General features: G+C 49.2%; 1 protein-coding gene across 1 annotated transcript in view; it reads left to right on the forward strand.

The window, feature by feature from the left end:
- Window positions 1–23,595, forward strand: part of SLCO2A1 (solute carrier organic anion transporter family, member 2A1) — an 83,678-nt gene that overhangs the window by 22,337 nt on the left and 37,746 nt on the right. The window contains exons 2-5 of the mRNA XM_005863670.2: window positions 767–777; window positions 7,970–8,026; window positions 15,531–15,668; window positions 18,032–18,194. Coding sequence (XP_005863732.1) covers window positions 767–777; window positions 7,970–8,026; window positions 15,531–15,668; window positions 18,032–18,194 — 369 coding nt within the window. The remainder of the gene's footprint in view (window positions 1–766; window positions 778–7,969; window positions 8,027–15,530; window positions 15,669–18,031; window positions 18,195–23,595) is intronic.

The following is a 23,595-nucleotide window of genomic DNA, read 5'->3' on the forward strand; positions in this document are numbered from 1 at the left end:
GCGGCTGTCTGCCCGCCCCCACCCCCACCCCCCCGGCACCGCCTAGAGCCTGCGGGCTGGGGGCAGCTCCAGCATTGAGCCTCTTCCCCCTGGTAGTCAGTGTGCATCATAGTGACCGGTCATTCCACCAGTCGTTCTGTCGTTTGGTTGATTTGCATATTAGGCTTTTATTATATACATTTTTTAAATAACACCCCTTCCACAGCAACCCTAAATGAGTCTTTGGCTGAATAACTGGTAACTGTAGTCTAACCAAATTAAGACACTCTATCCGCTGAGCTAAACCAGCTAAGGCAAGAATCTGCAATGTCCCAGGGTCAAAGGGCAGTGACCTTCAGGATAGGTACGGGACAAAATGTGGCAGCAGCCCATGGAGAGCTCTAAGAGAGGTGCTCACCCCGAAAGGAGGGGTGCAGGGACCAAAGGGGCTTTGCTGAAGTCACTGATGGGAGGAAGGTGTGCTTAGAGGGGATCTTCTGCAAGGAGACTGGAACAGGGCATCCCATCTAATCCTTCCCAGAGTTTGACAGTCCTGTGATCAGGGTCTGCCTCCCTCCTCCACACGGCTCAGGCTCACAGCCTCTCACCAGCGTCTAGGTGCCCCTTCCTTAGGTTACTTTTCAGTTTTTGTTCTGTGATCCGCTACTGAAGCCACAGGCCCCTGGGCTGCAGACATGAGTTGACAGTGGTGGTGGAAAGGTGAGTGAGCTCATGTCTGCGGCTCATTCAAGTCTGCCACTCACTCATGTCTGCCGCTGTCTCATAGGGCTGCAGCTGGTAGGTGATATGTTTTTGTTGAGCTAATCTTTCCTCATCTAAATCATCTTATTTATGATTTCATTCAGGAGTCTCAAACCCTGCAGGTAGAAACCCCAGCCAAAACCAACCAGGTGTGAATGATGAAAACACATTCCCTTGCACCTGCCTTCAAGAGCTCTAGGTGAAGCAGAGTATTCAAAGGAGTTGGGAGGTGGATGGAGGTGCACAGCCAGGGCTAGTTGTGGGGGCTCTCAGCAGTCAGACCCTCACTGAGTGGGGAGACCCTGTGCTCAGAATGGGCAGATGGTCAAGGGAGGGCAGAGATGGTCTCAGTTTTACCCCATTCCTTTGGGGTAAAGGTTGGGCCTTGTCTCCGGGAAAGAGATGTCTGGAAGGAAGGGTTAGGTTAGCATTTAGGAGAACTTGCTTGAGCCTAATGTTTGGTTCCCAAAGTGTGGTCCCCTGCCAGCAGCATCAGCATGGCAAGAGTTTGTTAGAAACGCAGATTCTTGCCCTAGCTGGTTTGGCTCAGTGGATAGAGCGTTGGCCTATGGTCCAAGGAGTCCAGGTTCGATTCCGGTCAAGGGCATGTACCTCAGTTGCAGGCTCCTCCCCAGCCTGGGCCCTGGGCAGGGCACGTACAGGAAGCAACCAATCAGTGTGTTTCTTCCACATCGATATTTCTCTCTGTCTTTCCCTCTCTCCTCCACTCTCTCTAAAAATCAATGGAAAAATATCCTTGAGTGAGAAAGAGAGAGAGAGAGAGAGAGAGAGAAGAAATGCAGATTCGTGGGCCCTATCCCAATCCAACACTGGAGGTAGGGACCAGCAGGCTGTTTCAACAAGCCCTCTAGGTAATTCTGATGCACCTCTGCTGTGAGGCGAGGCATATATCCGGGTACTGATTCACATGCAGAGGTCACTGAGGTGGCTGTAATATCCTGGTCCCTGAGACATTCATTAAAGTTGGGAACTAATCATATTAAACTGGAATGGTTCCCAGGGAATGGAAGTCACTCATGTGGAGCTGTAATTGATGAAAGAACTTTGGGGAGCATCCTAGATTGGCCAGTGAAGGCCTCTGAGAGCTTCCTGCTGTGGGTGGCTGTGGGCCAAGCCAAAGGCTGTGAACCTCGGGCCCTGGGACCTGCCTCTGGGCCAGGAGAGTGGAGGAGGCGGAGGAGGCGGAGGGCAGTACCTTTTGGCCAGGAGGAGCTCCGAGGGCCACATGTTGTTGGATCCAGGGATCTCCTGGGATTCTCCGGGCATGCAGCCCTGCTGTGCCAGGCCGAGTTCCATGTCAGTCGCTTTTTTCCCAGGTAGTTTGGTGATGGCAAATGTGCTCAGAGGTTGAGGAGGGTGTTCTTACTACTGATATTTGTAGCTTAAAGTTAAATGCTGTAGGTAAGCAGAGGATTTGAGAAGTTGGCTTGTTCCCCCCCCCCCCCCCCCCACCCCGCTTGCTCCCACTCGTTCTCTCATTTCCGGTGTCTAGACTGGACATTTCATGGTGCAGAGAAGGCCTTGACATCCTGAACGACCTCTCCCAGCAACGATGGAAATCACTGTGGCTCACTCCCCCCGTGTCGCTCCCTGGAGTCCTCGGCTGTAGGGAGTGCCAGAGGGTGTGGGTACCAGGGAAGGATGTCCCAGTTGCTTTTATCTAAACATGGCATTCTGATGGGAAAGAGATTAGCATGCCCTACTTGACCTCCTGCCTTGACCTTGCAGTTTCCGTTCCTTTGTCACGCCAGCCTGGGACTTGAGGAACTGTTTCCAAGACAGGCTTTGGGCCGGAAGGGTTGCCGGTTCTATTCCCATTCAGGACACATACCTGGGTTATGGGTTTGATCCCAGGTCAGGGAGTATGTGGGAGGCAGCTGATCCCTCCCTCCCTCCTTCCCTCCCAGGATGTCCTCAGTTGAGTATTAGAAAGAAAGAAAGGCTTTGGGCATTTTCTGTGGGCATTTCCGACTGAAGCCTTCTTCTCTCGGCCTAAAGGCTGCATCCCACTCAGATTTTTTACCTTTCCCCATCCAGCTCCTACAAATGTTCCTCCCTCCCCCTCCTCCTTGTGCATCTGAGGAGTGGAGGGGGAGGAAGGCAGAAGAGGGGAGGGGAGAGGGACCACCTTGGGAGACACATAGAAAATCAGAGACTGGAGGCTACAGAAGGCAGAGCCCTTTCTCTGGAAAAGTCCAGAAATAAGTTGAAATGATGGAGAAAGTGGAGCTGGACTAGAGGCTGGCCAGGGATGACCACAGAGGACCAAGCAGATGCAACTTTCACTGATCAGGCTGCCCACCCTGGGGTAAGGGTAGGGCAGGGTCTGTGGGCAGCCCTCTACCCATCTAAAGGCTAGATAAAATACTCCACATGGACCAAATCATGTATGCTGTTAGAAATCACACAGCCTCCAGATCCTTCATCTTTCAAGTCAGCATCAGACCTCCCAGGGAGCCTTGTAGGCCCGTTGGTCCTGGTTCTCTGCAGATTTAGCAAGTGGGGTTCTCCTGGGGTATTCCTGTGGCTCCATTTCAGGCATAGCCTCCAAGCTGGTGACTGGCAGCTGCATGGAGTCTAAGAAGGCTGGAGGCGCTGGCCTCGGGGAGCAGGAGCAGAGAGAACTGAGGTAAAGTGACGAGACACCTTCCCACAGCTGCAGCCTTGTTCAAGGAGAGCCAACATCGCATGAAACCCAATGGGGATGTAGTTCCAGATCCCAAAGGCAGCTGCTGAGTCACTATTTTAATTTGAGGATTGGTCCTCGGACTCCATGTGGTCCTTTCTTCCTAGGCAGGGGCTGAATAGCTTTCAGAAATGGGGCTCTTCTCCTAGAGCAGCGGTTCTCAACCTGTGGGTCTCGACCCCTTTGGCAGTCAAACGACCCTTTCACAGGGGTCGCCTAAGACCGTCCTGCATATCAGATATTTACATTACAGTAGAAGGGAAACAATGACCCATTTCTACAAGGACTTTGTGATCCATTTTGATCAATTTACATCTGCTTACTTGTGGCTGCAGAGGTCACTGGTGGTGTCATTCACTGAAGTTTATTCGTTCCCACTGATTTATTCATCATCAAATATTTGCCCAGCGGATCGCCTCTTCCTCATAGAGCGGCAGCTGCGCTTCTGTGGTCAGGTCCCTCCCCCACCCTGCTGGCCGACTAGACGGGTACACGCTGGGTGCCAAGACTGCGGAATCCAGGTGCTTGTCATTGCAATCTAGGCTCAATGCCCTGAAGGAACAATAGAGAATGTGCAACAGGAGGGACTTTCTTTGCCACCAGAAAGATAGGTGAGCAGGAGCTAACCGAGGGAGGGGGTGGGAGTGAAGAACTCCAGGTGGAGAGACGGCCTCACCCTCAAAGGCTCTGGGGCCACACATCATCTCACCGGGCCCTGGATGCTCCACTCACTACAAGCTCCAGCTGCTTCCCACAATGAGTGTAGGTAGCTCAGAGCTGAGGAGAGGCCGCTGTGGCGGGAGCTCGGGGAGAGCCAAGTGGATTGGGCTGGGGCAGGAGGGCTCTGGAAGGTGGGATCCTCTGCTCGATCTTCATCTGAGGGGGTGGGGTCCACGGAGGGTGTTTCACAGGGTCCTGACAGGCTCTGGTTTCCGTTTCCGGTGGATCACACTGACATACTATACGACTGTATTTCCGTGAAGTTCGAAACAGGCAAACTGACCTGTGTGGCTAGGATTCATGAGAGTTGTGATCCTGCAAGTGGGTGGTGACTGAGAAGGGCACTAGGGGGCTTCTGGGAAGCTGGGAATGTGCTATTTCTTTTCTTTTCTTTTTATTAATCTTCACCCCAGGATATTTTTCCATTGATTTTTTTCAGAGAGAGTGGGAGGGAGGGGGAGAGACAGAGAGAGAGAAGCATCGATGTGAGAGAGACACATCGATTGGTTGCTTCCCACACATGCCCTGACCAGGACCAGGGATCGAGCCCACAACCGAAGTATGTGCCCTTGACTGGAGTGAAACCCTGGACCCTTCAGTCCACAGGCCGACGCTCTATCCACTGAGCCAGACCAGCTTGGGCCTATTTCTTGATCTGAGTACTGGTCCCTCAGGTGTTCCCAGCTTGTAAAATTTTATCAAACTCTGTCTGTATGACTTGTAACTTTTTGTGTGAACGTTATACTTAACGTTTCTTAAAAGGTTACTGTAGCTGCTGGTTAAAGAATAGGTTGGAAGGAGGACTAGACAGGTACACGCGGGGTGCCAGGATCACAGAATTAGGGAGAAGGTAGGAACTTGGGATGGTGGCCAGATGGGACCTGGTGGTGACACAGACTGGAGGGCCACAGTGGAGATGGAGAGTGTGGTGTGGATTCGAGGGTTGGTTTGGAGGTTAAAGCACCCACTAGAGCAAGAACCGGAATTGAGAGGGGGGCTCGGTGTGGGGTAACGGTAACGCTTTGGGACAGGAATTTCAGAAACGGATTGGAAGTCAGAATTGAAACGTGTGGGATGCAGTTTAGTGCAAGGCCTGGAGTTGAGGAGGGCTCCAGCCCTCCCTGACGTGGCCATCACAGGCCTCAGACAGTGGCCTTTGGGATCATTTTAGGAGAACACTGACAGGCAGGCAGGGGAGGCTGGCAACGGCGATGCTGGAGAGAAAAGTTGCACAGGACAATGGGAACTGTCGGGTCTGGCTCAACTGGCCTCCCCTCCCAGGTCCAACTCTTCAACTTCCCTCTTAAGGAACAATGAAGCTGCGATGGAAATCTGTGTTTTGTTTTCCTTTTTTGATTGCTCAGATTCCCCCCCCCCCCAAGCCTTCCAGGACCCTGTCTTATTAAAGGCTTCTGCTAGTTTGTAATGATACTAATAACGCTGCTGTGAATACCGCCGACTTTGACTCGAGGCTGGCTGTTTGGAATCTCGGAGCTTTATCTGGTTCAGGCATTCTTCCTGTGTGGGAACATATTCGATTTCCTGAATCACTTCTTAAAAGAGGCATTCTCCTCTGGGGCCACCAGGCCATGATTGCGATCCAAAGTCACACCCTGCGTAAGGTACAGGAGGGTAATAAGCGGGCCGACCGGTTAAAGACGGCCTTCCTTCCAGGACATAGCGTCGTCCTTGCTTTGTTTCCTTCTTCTTCCTTTGGAAGGACAGGGAGAAATGACCTCCTGCTTCCCGCCAGCTCTGAGGGGCCTCCCAGGTGGGCCTCAGAGGAGCCCTCCTCCCCTTTCAGACGCCTGCACCTCTGAGGCTGATGGGAAGCTGCCAGATGTCACCCTTTCTGAGTTCCCTTCTTTGCTTCCATTGCCTTAGGGCCTCCTGAGCCCCAAACCTCACCTCCCAGGTCTTACCCATTTGGGGAACTGCCCACAAGGTCTGAGAATGGCCTATGAGAGTAGAGAAACTGAAAAATAGAAATATAAGCGGAGACGGGCCAGAGCCAGCACTGTTCTGGCCATGTGCCTTTTCCTGGAGACACACCAACCACTTTGGAAGATTCCAGTCACATAAATGTTTATCAGGATGCTTGGGTGTAGTGGGGCGGGGCGGGAAGGAGGGTGGTGGAGAAGGACTTGGATACACTTTGGGGTTTGACTGCTTAGTCCACCGACAAGTGTACACCACTTTTCCCCCCATTGAAAACGGGACAGAATTATTGATTTGTCTGCTAGACTTAGCAGCAGGAAATAGATTGGGTTTATAATTTAAGAAGACAGACTGGCACATGTTTGAGTTCCCTCATCTCCAACACCCTCATTATAATGGAAGCATTGAGTAAAAAACAATGGTGAAAACCAATAAAAGAAAAAAAGACGGGGAGCAAGACTGTGAGTGGATAGAGAGTCAGCTAGTGAGGGGGTGTGCACAGGAGGGAAGCCCCGCACCTCCCGGCTCCCAGCTTGCTTCACTCGCCAAGTGAAGTGACCCGATCATGATGCAAATACTGATAGAACCATTAAAAGTTAGGAAGAGAAGGGAGAGGGGTGGGCAGTGCAAGAACAAGTGACCTAAATCCTCTTCTATAATGGTTTCCGTCTAAACGGGTGAATCAAGAAATTGCAGAACAAGCATATTGTTTTGAGATGTGTGCATGTAATCCACAGGAAAACTCAAACCAGAGGTGGTGGTCCCTGAACTGCAGTCCGGTTGGTTGGCCTGAGCTGAGCATAGGGCTGAGTCTCGTCATTCGAAGCCCGTGCATGTTACTTGATTTTTCACGCATGTGCATATAATACACTGTCAGGGGAAAGAATGAAACAGTGCGAAGAAATGTAAATGGATTTATGATTATACCGGGGCTCACTGGGAAAAGGGCCTTCTGAATGCCAAGCGTTGCTCAAATTGAGTTGTCAGTGTGGCTATGCTGTTCTGGGGTTTCCCAGGAGATATGCGAGCCTTGGAGATGTTCCTGCCTGTCTGGGGTACAGTCAGCCCCAGCCTAGGGAGAGAAGGAGCAGAATGGACCCTGGGGCCAGATTTTGACTCCCAGAGGTGGAGAAACTCAAGCAAGAGGCACCTCCGAGCCTCCTCCCTCCCTCAGACAACATCGGTGGCCCTTGGCACACACTACACGCTGAACTCTCCTTGCATTGCTGGTGAGGGGGGGCGGGGGGAGGGGGGACAAGGAGGTTGCCTTGTGCTCCTTTTTTCTCTTTCTTCTCTCTCTCTCCTGCTCTCTTTCCTTTTCTTTCCTCCCCCCACCCCCTTTCTCCCTCCTTTCCTTCCTATCTCTCTTCCTCCCTTTTTAAAAAAATATATTTTTATTGATTTCGCTCTCTTTCCTTTTCTTTCCTCCCCCTGTCCCTTTTCTCCCTCCTTTCCTTCCTACCTCTCTTCCTCCCTTTTTAAAAAAAATATTTTTTTTATTGATTTCAGAGAGGAAGGGAGAGGGAGAGAGAGATAGAAACATTAATGATGAGAGATAATCATTGATTGTCTGCCTCCTACGTGCCCCCCACTGGGGACCAAGCCAGCAACCCGGGCATATGCCCTGACCGGAATCCTGGTTCATAGGTCAATGCTCAACCCCTGAGCCATGCTGGCTGGGCTCTTCCTTCCTTCTTTCTGAAGAGTAGTTTCATTCAGATTGCTGGCAGACGTCACTTACGGATAGAAGCAGTTGTTCCCAACTAAGAGGTCACAGCCTGTGTCACAGTCCAGCCCCATCTCCTGCTTATGAGTGGTTTTCTCTCCACATTCTAGGGGATATAAGGCATCAGAATGTTCTAGAGTGTTGCATGTGGACAAAATCAGAGTTGGTTGACGGCTGAACCAGTGGTTAAACAGGTAATACCCTACGGGGATCACATTTCAGAACTTCTGCCGCGTGTCCTAGCGCCATAATTAGATGCCTCAGGTCATAGCTCCAATGTTTAGTTTGGAAAGAGGCTCCTGAATGTGTGAGCAAAGGAAACCAGGTCTAGGCTGCATGTTGACCCTTCTCATTCCTCCTGAGCTGCGAGGGTTTCCCTCCTGGTCCTTACAGTTTCCCCTTCGGGATAATACTTACATCTCTGAAGCTTGGCAGGGGCTTGGGGTCCCACGCTGAGCCTTCACTTGGCATCTCAATACCTTTTCAGCCTTTCTTAGATCTTTGGCACAGATGGAAAAAAGATTCCTCTTTATTAGAGGAAGAATCTTTACGACCACTCTGATTTCCCTGCTTCCTTCCTCTCCAACTTCCTCTTCATGCTCCCTAGGACTGGAGAAGGAGGGGAGCTGTGAGCCCGAGCATTTGAGGTCTTAGAGCTGCCCGCCCACCATGCCATGCAAGAATGCTCTTCCCCCGGCGTTAGCTTTCTCTTCAAGCTTCCTTTTGCAACATAGGCCTAAAGACCTATAGTTTTAACACATAGATGTTTACATTAGCACACACACAAACGTAGATATTTACATGGGTATTGACCCTTTCAATAAACAAATTGAAATTTTGAATAAACTCTCCTTGCATTGCTGGGGAGGGGAGAAGGAGGGCTCTTTGAATAAACAAATTTATTCCAATGACATTGCAATGCTCATAATATTTTTTTGTTAAATCTGTGGAATTCCCTCTAGGCCTAAGAACATTATTTTGACTACTTTCACGATTGCAAATCTTTTTAAAATGAATTTTTTCTTAGGTCGACTTTATTGAGATATAGTTTACATATAATCAAGTGCACAGATTTTAAATGATTGAGAAGCTTTGATAAATGTGTTCACCTGTGTAAATACCACCATGATCAAAATATAAATGATTTCTACCACCCCAGATAGTCCCTTCGTACATAAATACAAATTTTTAACTTTTTAGTTTGGGTTTAGAAATATCCAAAAGTAAGTTAGAGTTGATCCAAGTAAATAAGTGGGGCAGCCAAGCTAGCACAAGCTGTTTTGTGCTTTGTAAGTTTTGTGGCGTGTGGACTGATGGGAGACAACGCTGACGGGGGAATTCATAAATGAGTGAGGACAGATCATTGGAGCAGACAGCTACTCTGCTGGTTGAATATTCTGGAGCAAGGGTTCAGCCCCAATTATGGACTGTTGGGGTCCAGCCACAGCAGGTCCAGGGGTTCCCAAAGGTGTGGACAGAGTCGGCGAAGAAGGAATGACACGGAGGCAGCGTTCAGTTGATCAGCATAGCCAGGTTCTCCTTTTATTTTCCTGTTACATTTGTATTTATCCCATTTGATCCTATAAGCATGCCTCTATAATCACATCATGGTATGTTTTGGGTAACCTTCTACAGTTCATTGTTTCATTTCCATAGTTTCTTATCTGACCTTTGCCAAAAATCCTGTCTCTATCTAGTTCTGTTGATTTTAATCTTGTCTAGGTTAATCTCTGTCCATTATAAGGGCTATTACAAGGTCACTATTCTACTGCTCTACTGATAAACTACAAGGAAGTGACTGAAGGAGATTATCTTCCCCAGTAAAGGTTATGTCCTCCCAGCCCCGCTGCTTGCCTTCCCTGGGACTGCCCTGTGTCAGTGGGTCTCCAGGGGTATAGGCTTTGGTGCTTTCCCTGGTGGGCAGACCCCTGGGGATGTGGGCCCAACAAGTCCCACATTTATTGCCAACAGTCTTAGTCCAAGTTCTTCATAAGTAGTGCATGGTATTTCTGTAACACTAGGGGGTTTTACTGATTTATTCTCTTCCTTAGGCCTGTTAATCCCTAACTCCAGGGAAAAATCCCCACCTGGGGAAACAACCTTTCTCAGGGAGGTCGTTCTGGTTATAACACATAGCCCTAAAAAAGGGGGAGCAAACATATTAAGCACAGTATGCCGTATACGCCAGGTACCTTGAAACATATGCTGTGCAGATGTTTCTTCCCTGCAGCGACTGTGTCAAGCAACAAGGATGGACCGGCCAATAGCAATGGACCAAGCAATGGGAATATGGCACCCTAAAAAAACTCATTATCTTTCCTCCATGAAGTCTATATCCTGGTGAAAGGAGATGTCAAATAGTGAGAAATCAAACGTATGATATAAACAAACGTATTAGTAAGCAATAGTGCTTTAAAAAAAGTAGACTGAGGAAATAGAAAACTATGGCATGTTATTTTAAAGAAGATAATACAGCCCATGTAATATATCTTTATTTTCTTTTCCTTTTGTGAAGAAATCACAAGACTCAGATTCTACCATAAGCTGCTTTCTGAAAGGGACATATCTTTCCCTAAAGCAGTGGTTCTCAACCTTCTGGCCCTTTAAATACAGTTCCTCATGTTGTGACCCAACCATAAAATTATTTTCGTTGCTACTTCATAACTGTAATGTTGCTACTGTTATGAATCGTAATGTAAGTATCTGATATGCAGGATGGTCTTAGGCGACCCCTGTGAAAGGGTCGTTCGACCGCCAAAGGGGTCGCGACCCACAGGTTGAGAACTGCTGCCCTGAAGTATATTTTGCAAAATACTAGTAATATCTAACTCCAGGGAAAAATCCCCACCTGGGGAAACAACCTTTCTCAGGGAGGTGCCATTTTTTAGGGTGCCATATTCCCATTGCTTGGTCCATTGCTATTGGCCAGTCCATCCTTGTTGCTGTTATATATAATTTAAAAATGTGTATGTGTTGAGGGGGTTCCATGGTTAAAGTATGGAGAAATTTGGGTAAAACAAAAGTTAATCGGGTCTTTACGGGAGGTTTTCTCAGAACCTTTAAAATGCTAACGTGAACTATAAATATTCATGAGGGAAGATTATAATATGCAAAGTTTTCAAACATTTTTTTCCTGGGAATCCTTTGAACTTGGAGCATCTCAAGCCGGTGACACTCTATGTACACACTGTGGGAACTTCTGTCCTCGGGTTCTCATGCCGCAGGAAACTTGAAAGCATCAGAGAGGTTCCCTTACTTGGGCCAGAGGAGCCAGTGGGAGAAGTCGCAGTTTATACATATTCCCTCAGTGTGTGGGCTGGCCAGGGTGCCAGGTGCTTTAGAGACCCTCTCTCATGCAAGCCTTCCAACAGCAATGTGAACAGGTGTGATTATAGCTCCCCTATGTGAGGGGGAAACCACTATCAGAGAGGACAAATATGTAGCCCGAAGTCAGCACATCAGCCGAGGTTTGTTTGACTCCCAAACTCAAACCATCCAAACCTGTAAGACTAGATGATCTAAATCAGCGGTTCTCAACCTGTGGGTCGTGACCCCTTTGGGGGTCGAACGACCCTTTCACAGGGGTCGCCTAAGACCATCGGAAAACACATATATAATTACATATTGTTTTTGTGATTAATCACTATGCTTTAATTATGTTCAACTTGTAACAATGAAAATACATCCTGCATATCAGATATTTACATTAGGATTCATAACAGTAGCAAAATTATAGTTGTGAAGTAGCAACGAAAATAATTTTATGGTTGGGGGTCACCACAACATGAGGAACTGTATTAAAGGGTCGAGGCATTAGGAAGGTTGAGAACCACTGGTCTAAATGATGGTGGAGGGTGGGATGCAACCCAACCAGCCAACCTTCCCCTTCTCCCACGAGTCCATCTACATAGATTCTTAAACCCCATGCTCTCCAGGGGTTGTTTCTGGTTCTGCATTGTGTCGGGGGGGTTGTCGCTTCATCTCATGCTGGTCATGGGTCAGGTCCTCGGTAAGTTCAAGCAGCCTGGGTCATGGTCCCAGGGTCTGGTCCACCTGTGCTCAGGAGGCAGACGGAGGGACCAGGTGGCTGTGATGATCCTGAGTGGCTCAGGGTCAGAAAGCTCTGTGGGAACTATCCATTCACTTCCTTCTCTTGTCCTGGCATTTTCTCCTTGCTCTCCCCTTCTTTGTAGTCACATATCTCATATCTCCTCCATCTGCTGACTGCATTAAACCTGAGGGCCCAGATACATGCCAGCCCTTCTGCCAGGGCACCCGTAGGGCACCAGCCCTGACAGGCTGCAGTGGCCAAAAGCTGGCGGAGAGGTGAAGGGGTGTGGGGTGTGGAACGGTGCCAGCTGATGGAGGCGGAGTCTTCCACCTCGTATTTGGAGGGAGAAAATGGGGAATTTCTGTATTTACTGGAAAAAGCAACGGCATGTCTTTCAGGAAAAGATCTGAGACAGATTATTTTCTTCTACTGTCCTTACCTTCCTCTCATGAGACTCCTGGGGAATTTGGTAGGGATTAGTCACTCCTGCTAATTAATTGCTAATTTGGTTAGAAGGAGACAGGTCTTTTTGAGCTTTATGCTCAGAAATTCAGGTGTTCTGAAACTGAACTCGCTGTCTCCCTATCCGTGGATACTCCTCTTCCTGGGGCCCCCGTCTCCACACATGGTGTTGCCCCCTTCCAGACCCTCAGGCTAAAATGCTGCCCCTTTTCTTCCACCTCGAATCATGGACAGCCTTGTCAACTCAGCCTCTGCAAGAGCCCCTAATGGGCTCCCCCCTATTCCCCACTGTGCTGACCTTCGGTCCAACCCTCATTGTGTCTCCCCTAGGCCCTCACTCCTCTGCTGAATGCTGTCCTTAATGTCAGCCATGCGCCAAGCTGTCGAGATGCCTTTGTGCAGGAGTCAGCAGCAGGCTGCTGGGATTTTTAGAAACAACCTTGAACTAGACACATAATTGAGCCCCAGGCTGGCAAGGGGTCCCTGAAGGGTGAGGAAGAATTATCCAGACAAATAAGGGAAAGATGATTCTGCACAGATTGTGAGCAAACACACAGACAATGAATGTGTGCTGTGGGGAACTTGAATAGTAGGACCTTGAAGAAGTTTGAAGGGCAAGGTGTGTGGCAGCAGGTGTTGCAGCTACCTAGTGCTGTGTAACAAAGTGACCCCAAACTTAGTGCTTCAAACGATGACAGCATTTAGTTTGCTTACTCAATCTGCCCTCTATCTAAGGCTCGGTGGGGATAGCTCAGTCTGTTCCTCTTGACATCAAAGATGGGCTGGAATCCTCCGAAGGCTCGCTTGGTAACATGATGCTGGCTGCAGGCTGAAACTAGCTGGAGTTGTCACCTGGGACACCAACTGTGGCCTTTTCATGTGTAGGAAGCCTGGGCTCTCTTATAATGTGATGTCTGTGTTCTAAGGGTCCCGAAAGAGAAAGAGCTGGGTAGATTTTCTGTCAACGTTCAGGACTTAGCCTCAGGGGCTGCACAGCATCACTTTTGCTTTATTTTCTTCATAAGAAGCAAGCAGCTAAGACTGACCATATTGAAGGGAAGGGAACAGAGACTCCATCTTTTGATGAAGGAATGTCATTGTCACGTTGTAAGAGGTGTATGTGGGACAGGAGATTGGCGTGGCCATCTTTGTCAAATACAATCAGCCACAACAGAGTATGAAGCCAGAGTCAGTCAAGGACTAGGACGTGTCACGTCTTGGATACCATGCCAAGGACATTCGTTTTTATCTTGTAGGAAGTGGGGAGCCAGTGAAAGGTGTTAATTTGGGTGTCACCTGCTCACGTTTGTATTTAAGTCAGCTCTTTCTGGAGTGGGGTGGGAGGGTGGAAGTTTTGATGGGCAGACAGAGACCTGTGAGAGGCTGTTGCAGTAAGCCAGGGAGAGAGGGGAGGGTGTGAGGCAAGGCATAACAAGGAGACGAAGGGCAGGTCAAGCTTGAGAGACACCAAGAAGACATCACAGGACTTAGCAGAGGCACCAAATGCCAAGGGATGAGGAATGGGGCATCTAGGAGGATTCCAGGTTTCTGGCTTAGGGAACTGAATGGCAATAATGGAGAATGAAGGGAAACGGGAGAGATTTGTGGGGAAGGACAGTGAGCCCTATTTGGGAAGTGATTAGTCTAAGGCAGTGGTTCTCAACCTTCCTAATGCCGAGACCCTTTAATACAGTTCCTCATGTTGTGGTGACCCCCAATTTCATTGTTACAAATTGAACATAATTAAAGCATAGTGATTAATCACAAAAACAACATGTAATTATATATGTGTTTTCCGATGGTCTTAGGCGACCCCTGTGAAAGGGTCGTTCGACCCCCAAAGGGGTCGCGACCCACAGGTTGAGAACCGTTGGTCTAAGGGGTCTGAGAGTGTCCACGTGAACACATCCAACAGTTGGAATTTGGGGGGCATTAGCCTTTAGGGGATGGTCAGAAGAAGAGGATCTGGCAAGGCATCCAAGATCTAGTTGCTGCTTCCCTGGATTTGGCGTGGACCAGGGACTTGGGGCTTGAGCATGCTCAGATGGCCTGTGTCCACAGAAAACAGTGACCTGGGCAAACCCCGTCACTCTCGCCCTCACTATCCGGGAGCCCCAGGCTGGCCTCGCAAAGGCTCTGCCCTGGCAGGTAGGAGAGGAAATGTCAGCTCTGATCCCACAGCCTGGAGCGGGGCCCCTGCAGAGGGGGCAGGATTAGCTTTGCAAGGAAACAGAAATGAAGGTGGAGCCCCTGTTGTTCTCCTGAGACTCCAGGCGTTCAATTAAGAGAGGAACGTTGGCAGACTATGAAATGTACCGCACCCCACCCTCCCCTGGAAGAGCAGTGCAGTCCCCAGAAGGGGCACCTTCCAGGGGGCTCGGGGATGTACGACTCCTGCTTCCGAACCTGCTGGGGCCCCGCCCAACAGCCGAGAACCCAGGAGGGCCCGGGGCTCAGCCTGGAGCTGATTCCAGATGCCACCCTCCCCGCTGTGCATCTGTCCCCATTAAGCACAGAATTCACATTTACTCACACCCATATGACAGGGTATATGGGCAGGATGGAATGCAGAGACAAGGCCTTATCACCCATCCAGGGAAACAGCCAGCACAATCACAGGTAGTCCTGATAGAGGCGACAACAAGCTTGGGACAGTCATTAAAACCAGGTGGTCTGTGCACCTATCCTGGTGAGTCATGGGGGTATTAGAGGTGGGCCTGTGCACAGGTGTTGCTGGAGTCTGGGGAAGGGAGGACAGGTCAAGAGGAGTGGAACACCGGCCTGGCGTGTGTCAGGGCCCTGGGAGTGACCTGATTGGCTGGAGAGTGACTTCAGCCCTCGCAGGACAGGAGGAAGGACAGCAGCAGCCCGCAGGGCACTGAGATGCCATCGGAAAACATGTCAAGCAATGTGGCTTAGTCAGGCCTTTCCCAGAGGTGCTTCTCCACCCCTAGTTTAGGGCCGTTTATGGCAGCAGGATGGTGGGAATGGATGGCTGAGAGCGCACTGAGTCCCAGGAGAAACCTGATGTGACGAGGATGGCATTTCCCCCTCAGGACTGCCTGATCAAATCAGTGTTTCTAAGTAACAGGTGAGAAAACAGAGCAGAAACAGAACGGGAGGCCCAGGTGGGCAGCCAGGGCTCACTGTCCAGGGACCTCATGCGTCACACGGTATCTCCCCAGGTGTTCGTGCTCTGCCATGGCCTCCTGCAGCTCTCCCAGCTCCTGTACAGCGCCTACTTCAAGAGCAGCCTCACCACCATCGAGAAGCGCTTTGGCCTCTCCAGTTCTTCCTCGGGTCTCATTTCCAGCTTGAATGAGGTAAGCAGCAGGTTCTGGTCCATCCGACCCCACTTGTGCACCCTGGTCTCGAGGCCTGGGAGGGGGGTCCAGGAAGAACAGTTCTTGGGGAGCTGGGATAGACACCTGGGGAAAGGAGACAGCCAGGTGCAATGGGCATGGTGGAAGCAGCTACCAATTCCAGGGCTTCTTGGCACCAGGCACTGAGCTCAGAGCCTCGGTGGCTCCAGGTAAGGAGGTGGGGTGCCCAGGCTCAGCTTCTCTCTTCTCTTTCCATGAGGCCCACTGTTCTGGGATCCCTGACCTGGGGCCTCCTCACAGCAGCCCTGTGAGCAGGTGCTCGGCTTGCTCCTCCCACCTGACAGATGAGGGCACTGGGGCTCAGCAAATGCAGCAGCTTGCCCCGGGTGTGCAGGGCTGTTGGCTCGAAATTCTGAGCCTCTAATTGAATTCCCTGACCACCCACGAGTTTATGTGACCTCTGCCCATCCCCAGTCTAGGAGGAGGTGAGCCCCACACATGCAGGTGGGGAGCAACCCCAAGCCCAGCAGCTCCAGTATTATGAGCATCACAGAAGCCAGAGCTTTTACCCCCAGAAAAGTCAGATCTCTACGACCTCCCAGCAATGTGGCTTTCACACAGTCCCTCAGTGACTACACATCCAAGTTTGAGAAGATAGGGTGGGCTGAGAAGTCAGGGGTGGCAGGGTCAACTAGGAGTCACTGGGAGTCAGTGAGAAAGAGGCATGGGAGACAGCAGAGCCCTTCCATCATGGCAGCAACGTTGGTGGCTCCAGGTGAGGAGATGGGATTCCCAGGCCCAGCCCTCTCTTCTCTTTCCATGAGGCCCCGAGTTCTGGATGAGCTCACCAAGACCAGAGTAGCGGTACAGGGACTGAGCTCTGAGAGTTGAGAGTTTGAGGAAGCGAAGAGGAATCAGCCAAGGAGATTGAGAAGGAGCAGCCAGGGGAAGGAGACTAGGAGGAGGTGGTGCCATGGAAACCCAGGGAAAGAAGTGTTGCAGGAAGAAAGAAATGCTCAACTGAGTCAAATGGTGCTGAGAGATCAAGGAAGAAGAGAGCTGAGAACTGACAGTGAATTTGGCAATGAGAAGGTCACTGGTGATCTTGGCAAGAGCCAGGTACCAAGACTCTGGCCCTATGTCAGGGGTGGGCAAACTTTTTGACTCGAGGGCCACAATGGGTTCTTAAACTGGACCGGAGGGCCGGAACAAAAGCATGGATGGAGTGTTTGTGTGAACTAATATAAATTCAAAGTAAACATCATTACATAAAAGGGTACGGTCTTTTTTTTTTTTTTTTAGTTTTATTCATTTCAAATGGGCCGGATCCGGCCCGCGGGCCGTAGTTTGCCCACGGCTTCCCTATGTCCTAAGACAAGGCACCTGCTTTTCGAGCCACGAGGAGACTGTGGTGTGGACAGGGCAGGGGCAATGGGTGCTGACATTCAGGGCTCCTCGAGTCCAGGCAAACATAAGTCCTGGGGCAGAGGGTGATGTCCTTGGATGTAGTTGTAGTCATAAGATCTGCCAGCACCCCTTTGACCATTTATGACCCTTATCCCCCAAACTGGGGCCTTCGGTTCCCTTCCCTGGCTCTGGGTGGAGCTCAGAGAGCACGCCTTCCAGTGAGCACCAGGAACATGGAGTTACTGGTGCGCTCAACTGGGAAGGGATGTAAGGGTGCTTTAGTCCTTGTCCCCCATTGATAGAAGTGGAGGCAGACCTAGGGAGGGCCAAGGGCAGGTGAGGAGCAGAGCTGCTGGGACAGAAACCCCCTCCTCCAAGAGGCAGTGGGGCTAATTTAGTTAACACTTAGACAGTATCTGTTCAAGCCACTTCCTAACCTCATGGACCTGGACAAGTGACTTAATATTCCGAGCCCCAATTCTGTCTGTGAAATGAAAGTTGTTGCATGATGAAACGAGATAGTGCATGTTACTTGGTGGCTCTTCTGACTACCAATTCCAAGTCCTCGGGGAGTTTAAAGAGGGAACACGTGCTGTTTCCAGGAATCAGCCAGAATGGAAGGCACCCTTGGATTTTGCCCCAAAGGGCTTGGTCCTAAGATGGTTGAAATTAAGGCCACGAGCTTTTCATTGTCTCTAGAGACTTCCCTTGGTTTAGTCTTGAAGGCTGAGGCTGGGAAGAATTTCTGACAACAGGGGAAAGCTGAAACGTGTGCGCTTGTCCCATGGTGAGGCTCTCTGGGCAAGGCTGACCCTGGGACTCTGCCTGGGCCCCAGCTACCACTGGGCAGCCTCCTCCCTCTCTGCTTTTCCTGGAAAAGGTACAGTCAGGTCTCCACTGTGGGTGGGTGAGGACGGAGTCTCTGGTCTCACTCGGTCCCTCTGCTCTCTCCACAGATCAGCAACGCCATCCTCATCATCTTCGTCAGCTACTTTGGCAGCCGGGTGCACCGTCCACGGCTGATTGGCATTGGGGGTCTCCTCCTAGCTTTGGGTGCCTTCATCCTCACCCTCCCACACTTCCTCTCAGAGCCCTACCAGTACACCGTGGCCAGCATCGGTAAGTGGCCTCCAACCGTAGCCCTAAGGCAAAGCTGGCGGCGGTGCTTCTGGGGCAGTGGATACCACACTGAGCCACACCGTCCTCTCCCACCAAAAACTTCCTTGGATTTTATTGTTTTGTTTCTCCCCAAAGCCCATTTGAAACCAGGACATGCAGAATTATGTGGAGCTATGAAGCAACTGTCCCAGCTCTGGCTTGCTGAGGGTAGAGCCTGCAGTGGATGGCCCACCTCCTTTGTAATTCCCTGTGCTTCGTGCCAGGAATGACCCATTGCACACAAGTAGAGACACTGGTGAACGGTGCTGTGATGGGTTTGGCAGGATGAGGGTCAGAGCATTGACCATGATGAGGTCTGTGGAATTTTTTCATGTTTAATTGTGTATTTAACACTTCCTGACATTGGCGCATTCACCATTCTTTAGGTTTAGAATACACTTGCACGATGATCTCATTTTGATTCCTCTGGACACCTGTGAAGAGGAGAGAAGAGGTCTAAGATGAAAACATGGCACTCAAAGATGTCTAGTAACTTTCCCAAGGACACCCATCAGGGAGGGACAGACTCAGGTCTCCTGATTCTGAGACAAGTGGCCCTTCTGTGACACGGAGCCTCTGGTTCTTAGTGATAGGCCCTGTGGCAGGGAGAGATGAGTGAGGATTTTAGGTAATTCATAAGCACGAAGTTAAAAACGACTGCATTGCCCAGTAAGAGTTCCCCTATTCTTTAAAAATTATTATATTTTTTAATACAAAAATTTCAAACTATAGCAAAGTAAAGAAAATAATATAACAGACAGATATACTGACCATTACGATTTATCAGTTTTCCTTCAGATACCTCTTTTTTTTTCTTTTTCTTTTTAACAGCTTCCTTGAGACATAATTCACATACCATACAGATCACCCATTTAAAGTGTAAAATTCAATGGTTTGGGTATATTATATTATTTTTTAATTGTGGAAAATATATATTTTCTTGTAATATATCTTTTTTCTGTAAGTTTGAACACATTTATAGATTTGTGTAACCACCACAACCAGGATACATGAGTAAGAAACTCTCTAAGTCTCTGTCTGAAAATGTCTTAATTTTACCCTTGCTTTTGAATTATAGTTGAGATATGAACAGGATTGCATTTAGTTATTTCCTCTTAGTACTTTGTACCATGCCTCTATCTTCTGGCTTCTCTTGATATTGGAACTTCTTCATCAGTCTTTTTAGGTATTCTGGGTTTTTTTCTCTCTATTTGTGTTTATGATTATCTCTCTTCTTTGTTGTTCTGCATGTCCACCATAAGGTGTCTAAGTATGGGTTAATTGTCACTTATCTTTGGAAGTTCCATGTGCTATTTCTTTTGAAGATTAAGGTTTTTCTTTAATTCTCAAAAATTTTCAGCCAAAAATGTTCCCAGTATTGATACCCAGATTTTCTCCATTCTTCTAAAATGTTGGACATTTTTATTTCTGGTCTCCATGTCTCTTAACTTCTCTTTCATAGTTTCTAGTGCTTTGTTCATCTGTACTGCATCCTGGGTGATTTCCTCAAGTATGTCTTCCTGTTCACTTAGTCTTTCTCTATGTTAATCTGATGTTTAAGCCATCCTACATTTTAAATTTTAATGGCTCTATATATTTTTTTTCATTTCTAAAAGTTATTATAATAGTTCAAATCTATCTGTCCTAGTTACATGGTTTTTTGATATTTCCTTATGAATTCTAGTTTTCCTTTGTTCTCCTCAATTATTTTAAATATATTTATTTTATAGTCTTTCCAATTGTTCTTTTCGCTTAAGTTTTGAGAATGCTAATCCTCCAGTGCTTTGTGTCTGCTTGCTCTTGTTTGTGGTGGATTATTTTCTTGTATATTCTATGATATTTGACCTTGGGTTCATTTGCAGAGGGATTTTTTTTCCCCTGTAGAAATTTTGTGTGGTCTGTGTTGGGAAATAGCCATACAGAATGGTTTTGCATTTGCATTTACTTGGCACCCCAAGAGCATCACTACTTTGGAGCTCATTTTATGATAATTTATTGGCTTGAGATAAATTTGCACTTCTTTTAAGGGATGTGGGAAATGGCACTGGTTTCATGATGAGCAGCAGTGAGAGGCCCAGTCCATAAATGCTCTTCCTTAGTCCACTGTATTGGGGTTGAAGATGTCTGAGGATAAATGAGCCAGCTAGGGATGTGCTGAGGGAATATTTGATTCCCCTGTGTGTAAGTACCAGACTTTTTTTTTTAAAAGTCATATGTACAGATCAGGCTCAAGAGATGAAGCACTTAGGATGACAGAAGGGATTCTTTTATAGGTTGTGTGGCTTACCTGGGGTCAGGTAGGTGGCTGGAATGGGAAAAGATGGAGTAGGAACAAGGATGTCTAGTGATGAAATGTCTGCTGGGTTCTGGTCATGGGAATCTTCTCTCCACCTCTCTGTAAATCGCCTGTGAACTAGTCATTTCTCATAAATGCACTGTGGCCTTGGATCCTTCTGGACTATTTAAGGGCTAAGTCCTGCTTCAATAAGCACAGGAGGAAGACTGACCTGACCCTAGTGTCCTGCCATGCTCTTTCTCCTCCTCGGTCTAGACAGGTGGCATGAGGACAACTCTGAAGGAGAATCAGGAATTGCTGGCCATCAGCGAGGGTGGTCAGGCCCACTGCGCTACTGTCTTTCCAGACCTGAGGTCCCTGCCACTTCCATCAGCATGAAGACTAGGATAATGAAATCAGCAAGGGAGCCTAGGGCACTTTGGCCAGGCCAAGGGGAGGGCATCCTGCTAGGGGCCACACATGGTGGCCTGCTAAGCCTGGTGAGTTGGCTTCCCGCAGCCATAGCTACATCCCAATGGCATTTGCTTCACATAGAGCAGCCACCACAGAGGGTGGTTAGAAATGGGCAGGCCTCTGAAAGCAGTCATTCTGCTCCTTGTTAGCAATTTGGTTCAACCCACCATGATCCTCAGTTCCTGCCTTGAGCTCAGTGCACGGAGCCAAACTCCACTAGAGAGAAACCGAAGGGGACTTTGAGGGGAGCCACAGCTTGCCTCTCAGGCCTGCAGGGAGGAATCGCTGGCCAGGAAAATGAGCATTTTTGTTGTTGTTCATTTTATTTGTGTAAATCCTACTTGCAACAATAGGGCACAGCAGTCCCTGCCACTTTGGGATCAGAGCAGCAGCTGGAAGTGCTCAGGGTTGAGCCACCTTGAAGACATCTTCCTGGTGCCAGGGGGCAGCATGAAGAGGACTTTGGTCCAAGAGCCACATCTGTGGGATATAGTTGGGACTGTGCCCTGGGTGCCAGAGCAACATGGGTGTGTGCTTTGCCAATATGTCCAAACAAAAATGTTCACTTCAGGGGAAAAGCTTGAAATGTGACTCTTACTTCAAATGTAGTCCTCTGAGAACTTGAGTTTTCAATTATGCAAGGTCATCAGGAACAAATGCATTTTATTAAAAGCACCACCCTGAATGGAGTCATGAATCTGAACTGTCTTCTGGATTCAGGTGGTCCTGGTCTGAATCTGGGCATTGAAGTTCCCCAATGATGTGGCCTTGGCCACCTTGTTCTCTTCTCTGAGTCTCAGTTCCTTCCTGTATGAGATGGACCCCCTCTTGCTGGGCTGTGAGGACTGAGAGGGTGAATGTTCAGGATTTAGCCTGGTAGCTGGCATGTGCAGCAACCATTAAGTCATAGTTCTTGTCACGGTGGTGTATCGTGCTGGGTAAACTAAGGTCACAAATGAGGAAGCCCCCTGCTTCCTGTGGAGAGGGAGTCTGACAGCTCGTGGCTGACTGGCTGGGTGTCCTGGGGGCCTTTTAAAGGCAGCTTCTCCCTGGTCCTCACTGTAGGTCCTTTGCTCTGGCCTGGAGCAGGGTCCATCCCTTGACATGGATGAGGCTATGGGATTTCTCTCTATGGAGGATTAGGCTGCTGTTCCCAGATCCTCAGGTGGGACAAACCTGGTATGATGGGTAAGAGCATGATCTTCAACATCCAATTCCCAGCTCAACCATTTCCTTGCCACGTCTCCTTGGCAAGCCAATGCTTCCCCCTCCTGAGCCTCCGTTTCCTCATTGTAAAATGGTAACAATAACCCCTTCCTTTGCAGGGTGCTCTGAGGGGAAAATCCAAACCAAATAGCTTAGGTAAAGTGCCCGCCTGGCCCGCATCCGCTGTTCAGCAGACTTCTCTCCGCCTGCCCTTGTTGTGGTGTTTGAAATCTGTTGCTCATAAGGAATGACCCCCAGATTATTACCACCTGTTGATTGAGGAGTTCTTCGCCATAGAGCCGAAGCACTCCAGAAACGACCATGGGAAATGAAGAGTAACTATGTGTTTTAGGGAAAAAAATTAAAGAGGGGCTGAACATTGTGGGAATCACGGAGACCTTTAACAACTAATTGCCAATTTTAAAAAGGCCACGCAGACATTTATGAATGTTTAGATTTTCTAAATGTCAGTGTGGTCCGGAAATGTGTCCTGCTGGCGCCTTTGGAAAAAGGGCGAGCTACCCAGCCAAAGCCTCTAAGGCCACTTCTGGGAGGCTGGCGAGGTTTGGGTAGATGGGAAACAGGCCAACGGGAGACCAGTTCTCCCAGGAGATCAGGGAAGGGTCTTCAGAAACCAGTGGCTGGGAGGACTAGGTGTGACCTGTGAGAGCCCTCAGCCCAGTCCAGGGGAAGTCTGCCCGCCTGCAGACAATGGCTATGCACAGGCAGGGAGCTTCCTGTCGGATAAGCAGCGGAGGGAGTCCATTGTATTTTTAGAACAGCCAAGAAAAGAAAGGGAAGAGTCACTTTCTAGTCCCTTGTTCATGAAGTGGCCAGCCCCTGGCCCATGCTCATTCATCCCAAGGGTGTCCCCGAGAGGAGGGTGGTAGGCGGGTACACGGAAGGGAAGCCTCCGGCTCCTATGTGTCTGTGTCCCTTCCTTAGTGGAGGACATGCAGGACCTGGAATCAGCTCCCCAACCCCCAGAGCAGAACCCACTGCGCTGAACCATGGGAGCTATGCAGGGTCCTTCCATGAGGGAACTGCTCCAGGACAGTGAGTTCAGGGCTGTTCAGTGGTGAACACCCAGCTGAGGTGTGAGGTGAATATGTGCAGAGACGTGTGGGTGTGTTTTGGGATAATTGTATGTGTGAGAGGCATTTCTATGTGTAGGAAGTGGAGTAGTGAGGAGGTGTACAAGTATGGAGAGGAGGTGGATGTATGTGAAGATGGAGAAGGTGGGGATAGGAGGGAATTTGAGAGAAGAAGTGGGTGTGTGTGTGTGGGGGGGCTATGTGGAGAGTGGAGACAGGGATGTATGTGAGCGGGGAAAGCGTATGTGGCAGGAGTTGGGGTATGTGTGGAGGTGTATATGGGGGTGAAGGGGAGAGTGTGCTTGTGTGTTGG

This window comes from Myotis brandtii, unplaced genomic scaffold (genome assembly GCF_000412655.1).
Source record: "Myotis brandtii unplaced genomic scaffold, ASM41265v1 scaffold18, whole genome shotgun sequence".
Lineage (NCBI taxonomy): Eukaryota > Metazoa > Chordata > Mammalia > Chiroptera > Vespertilionidae > Myotis > Myotis brandtii.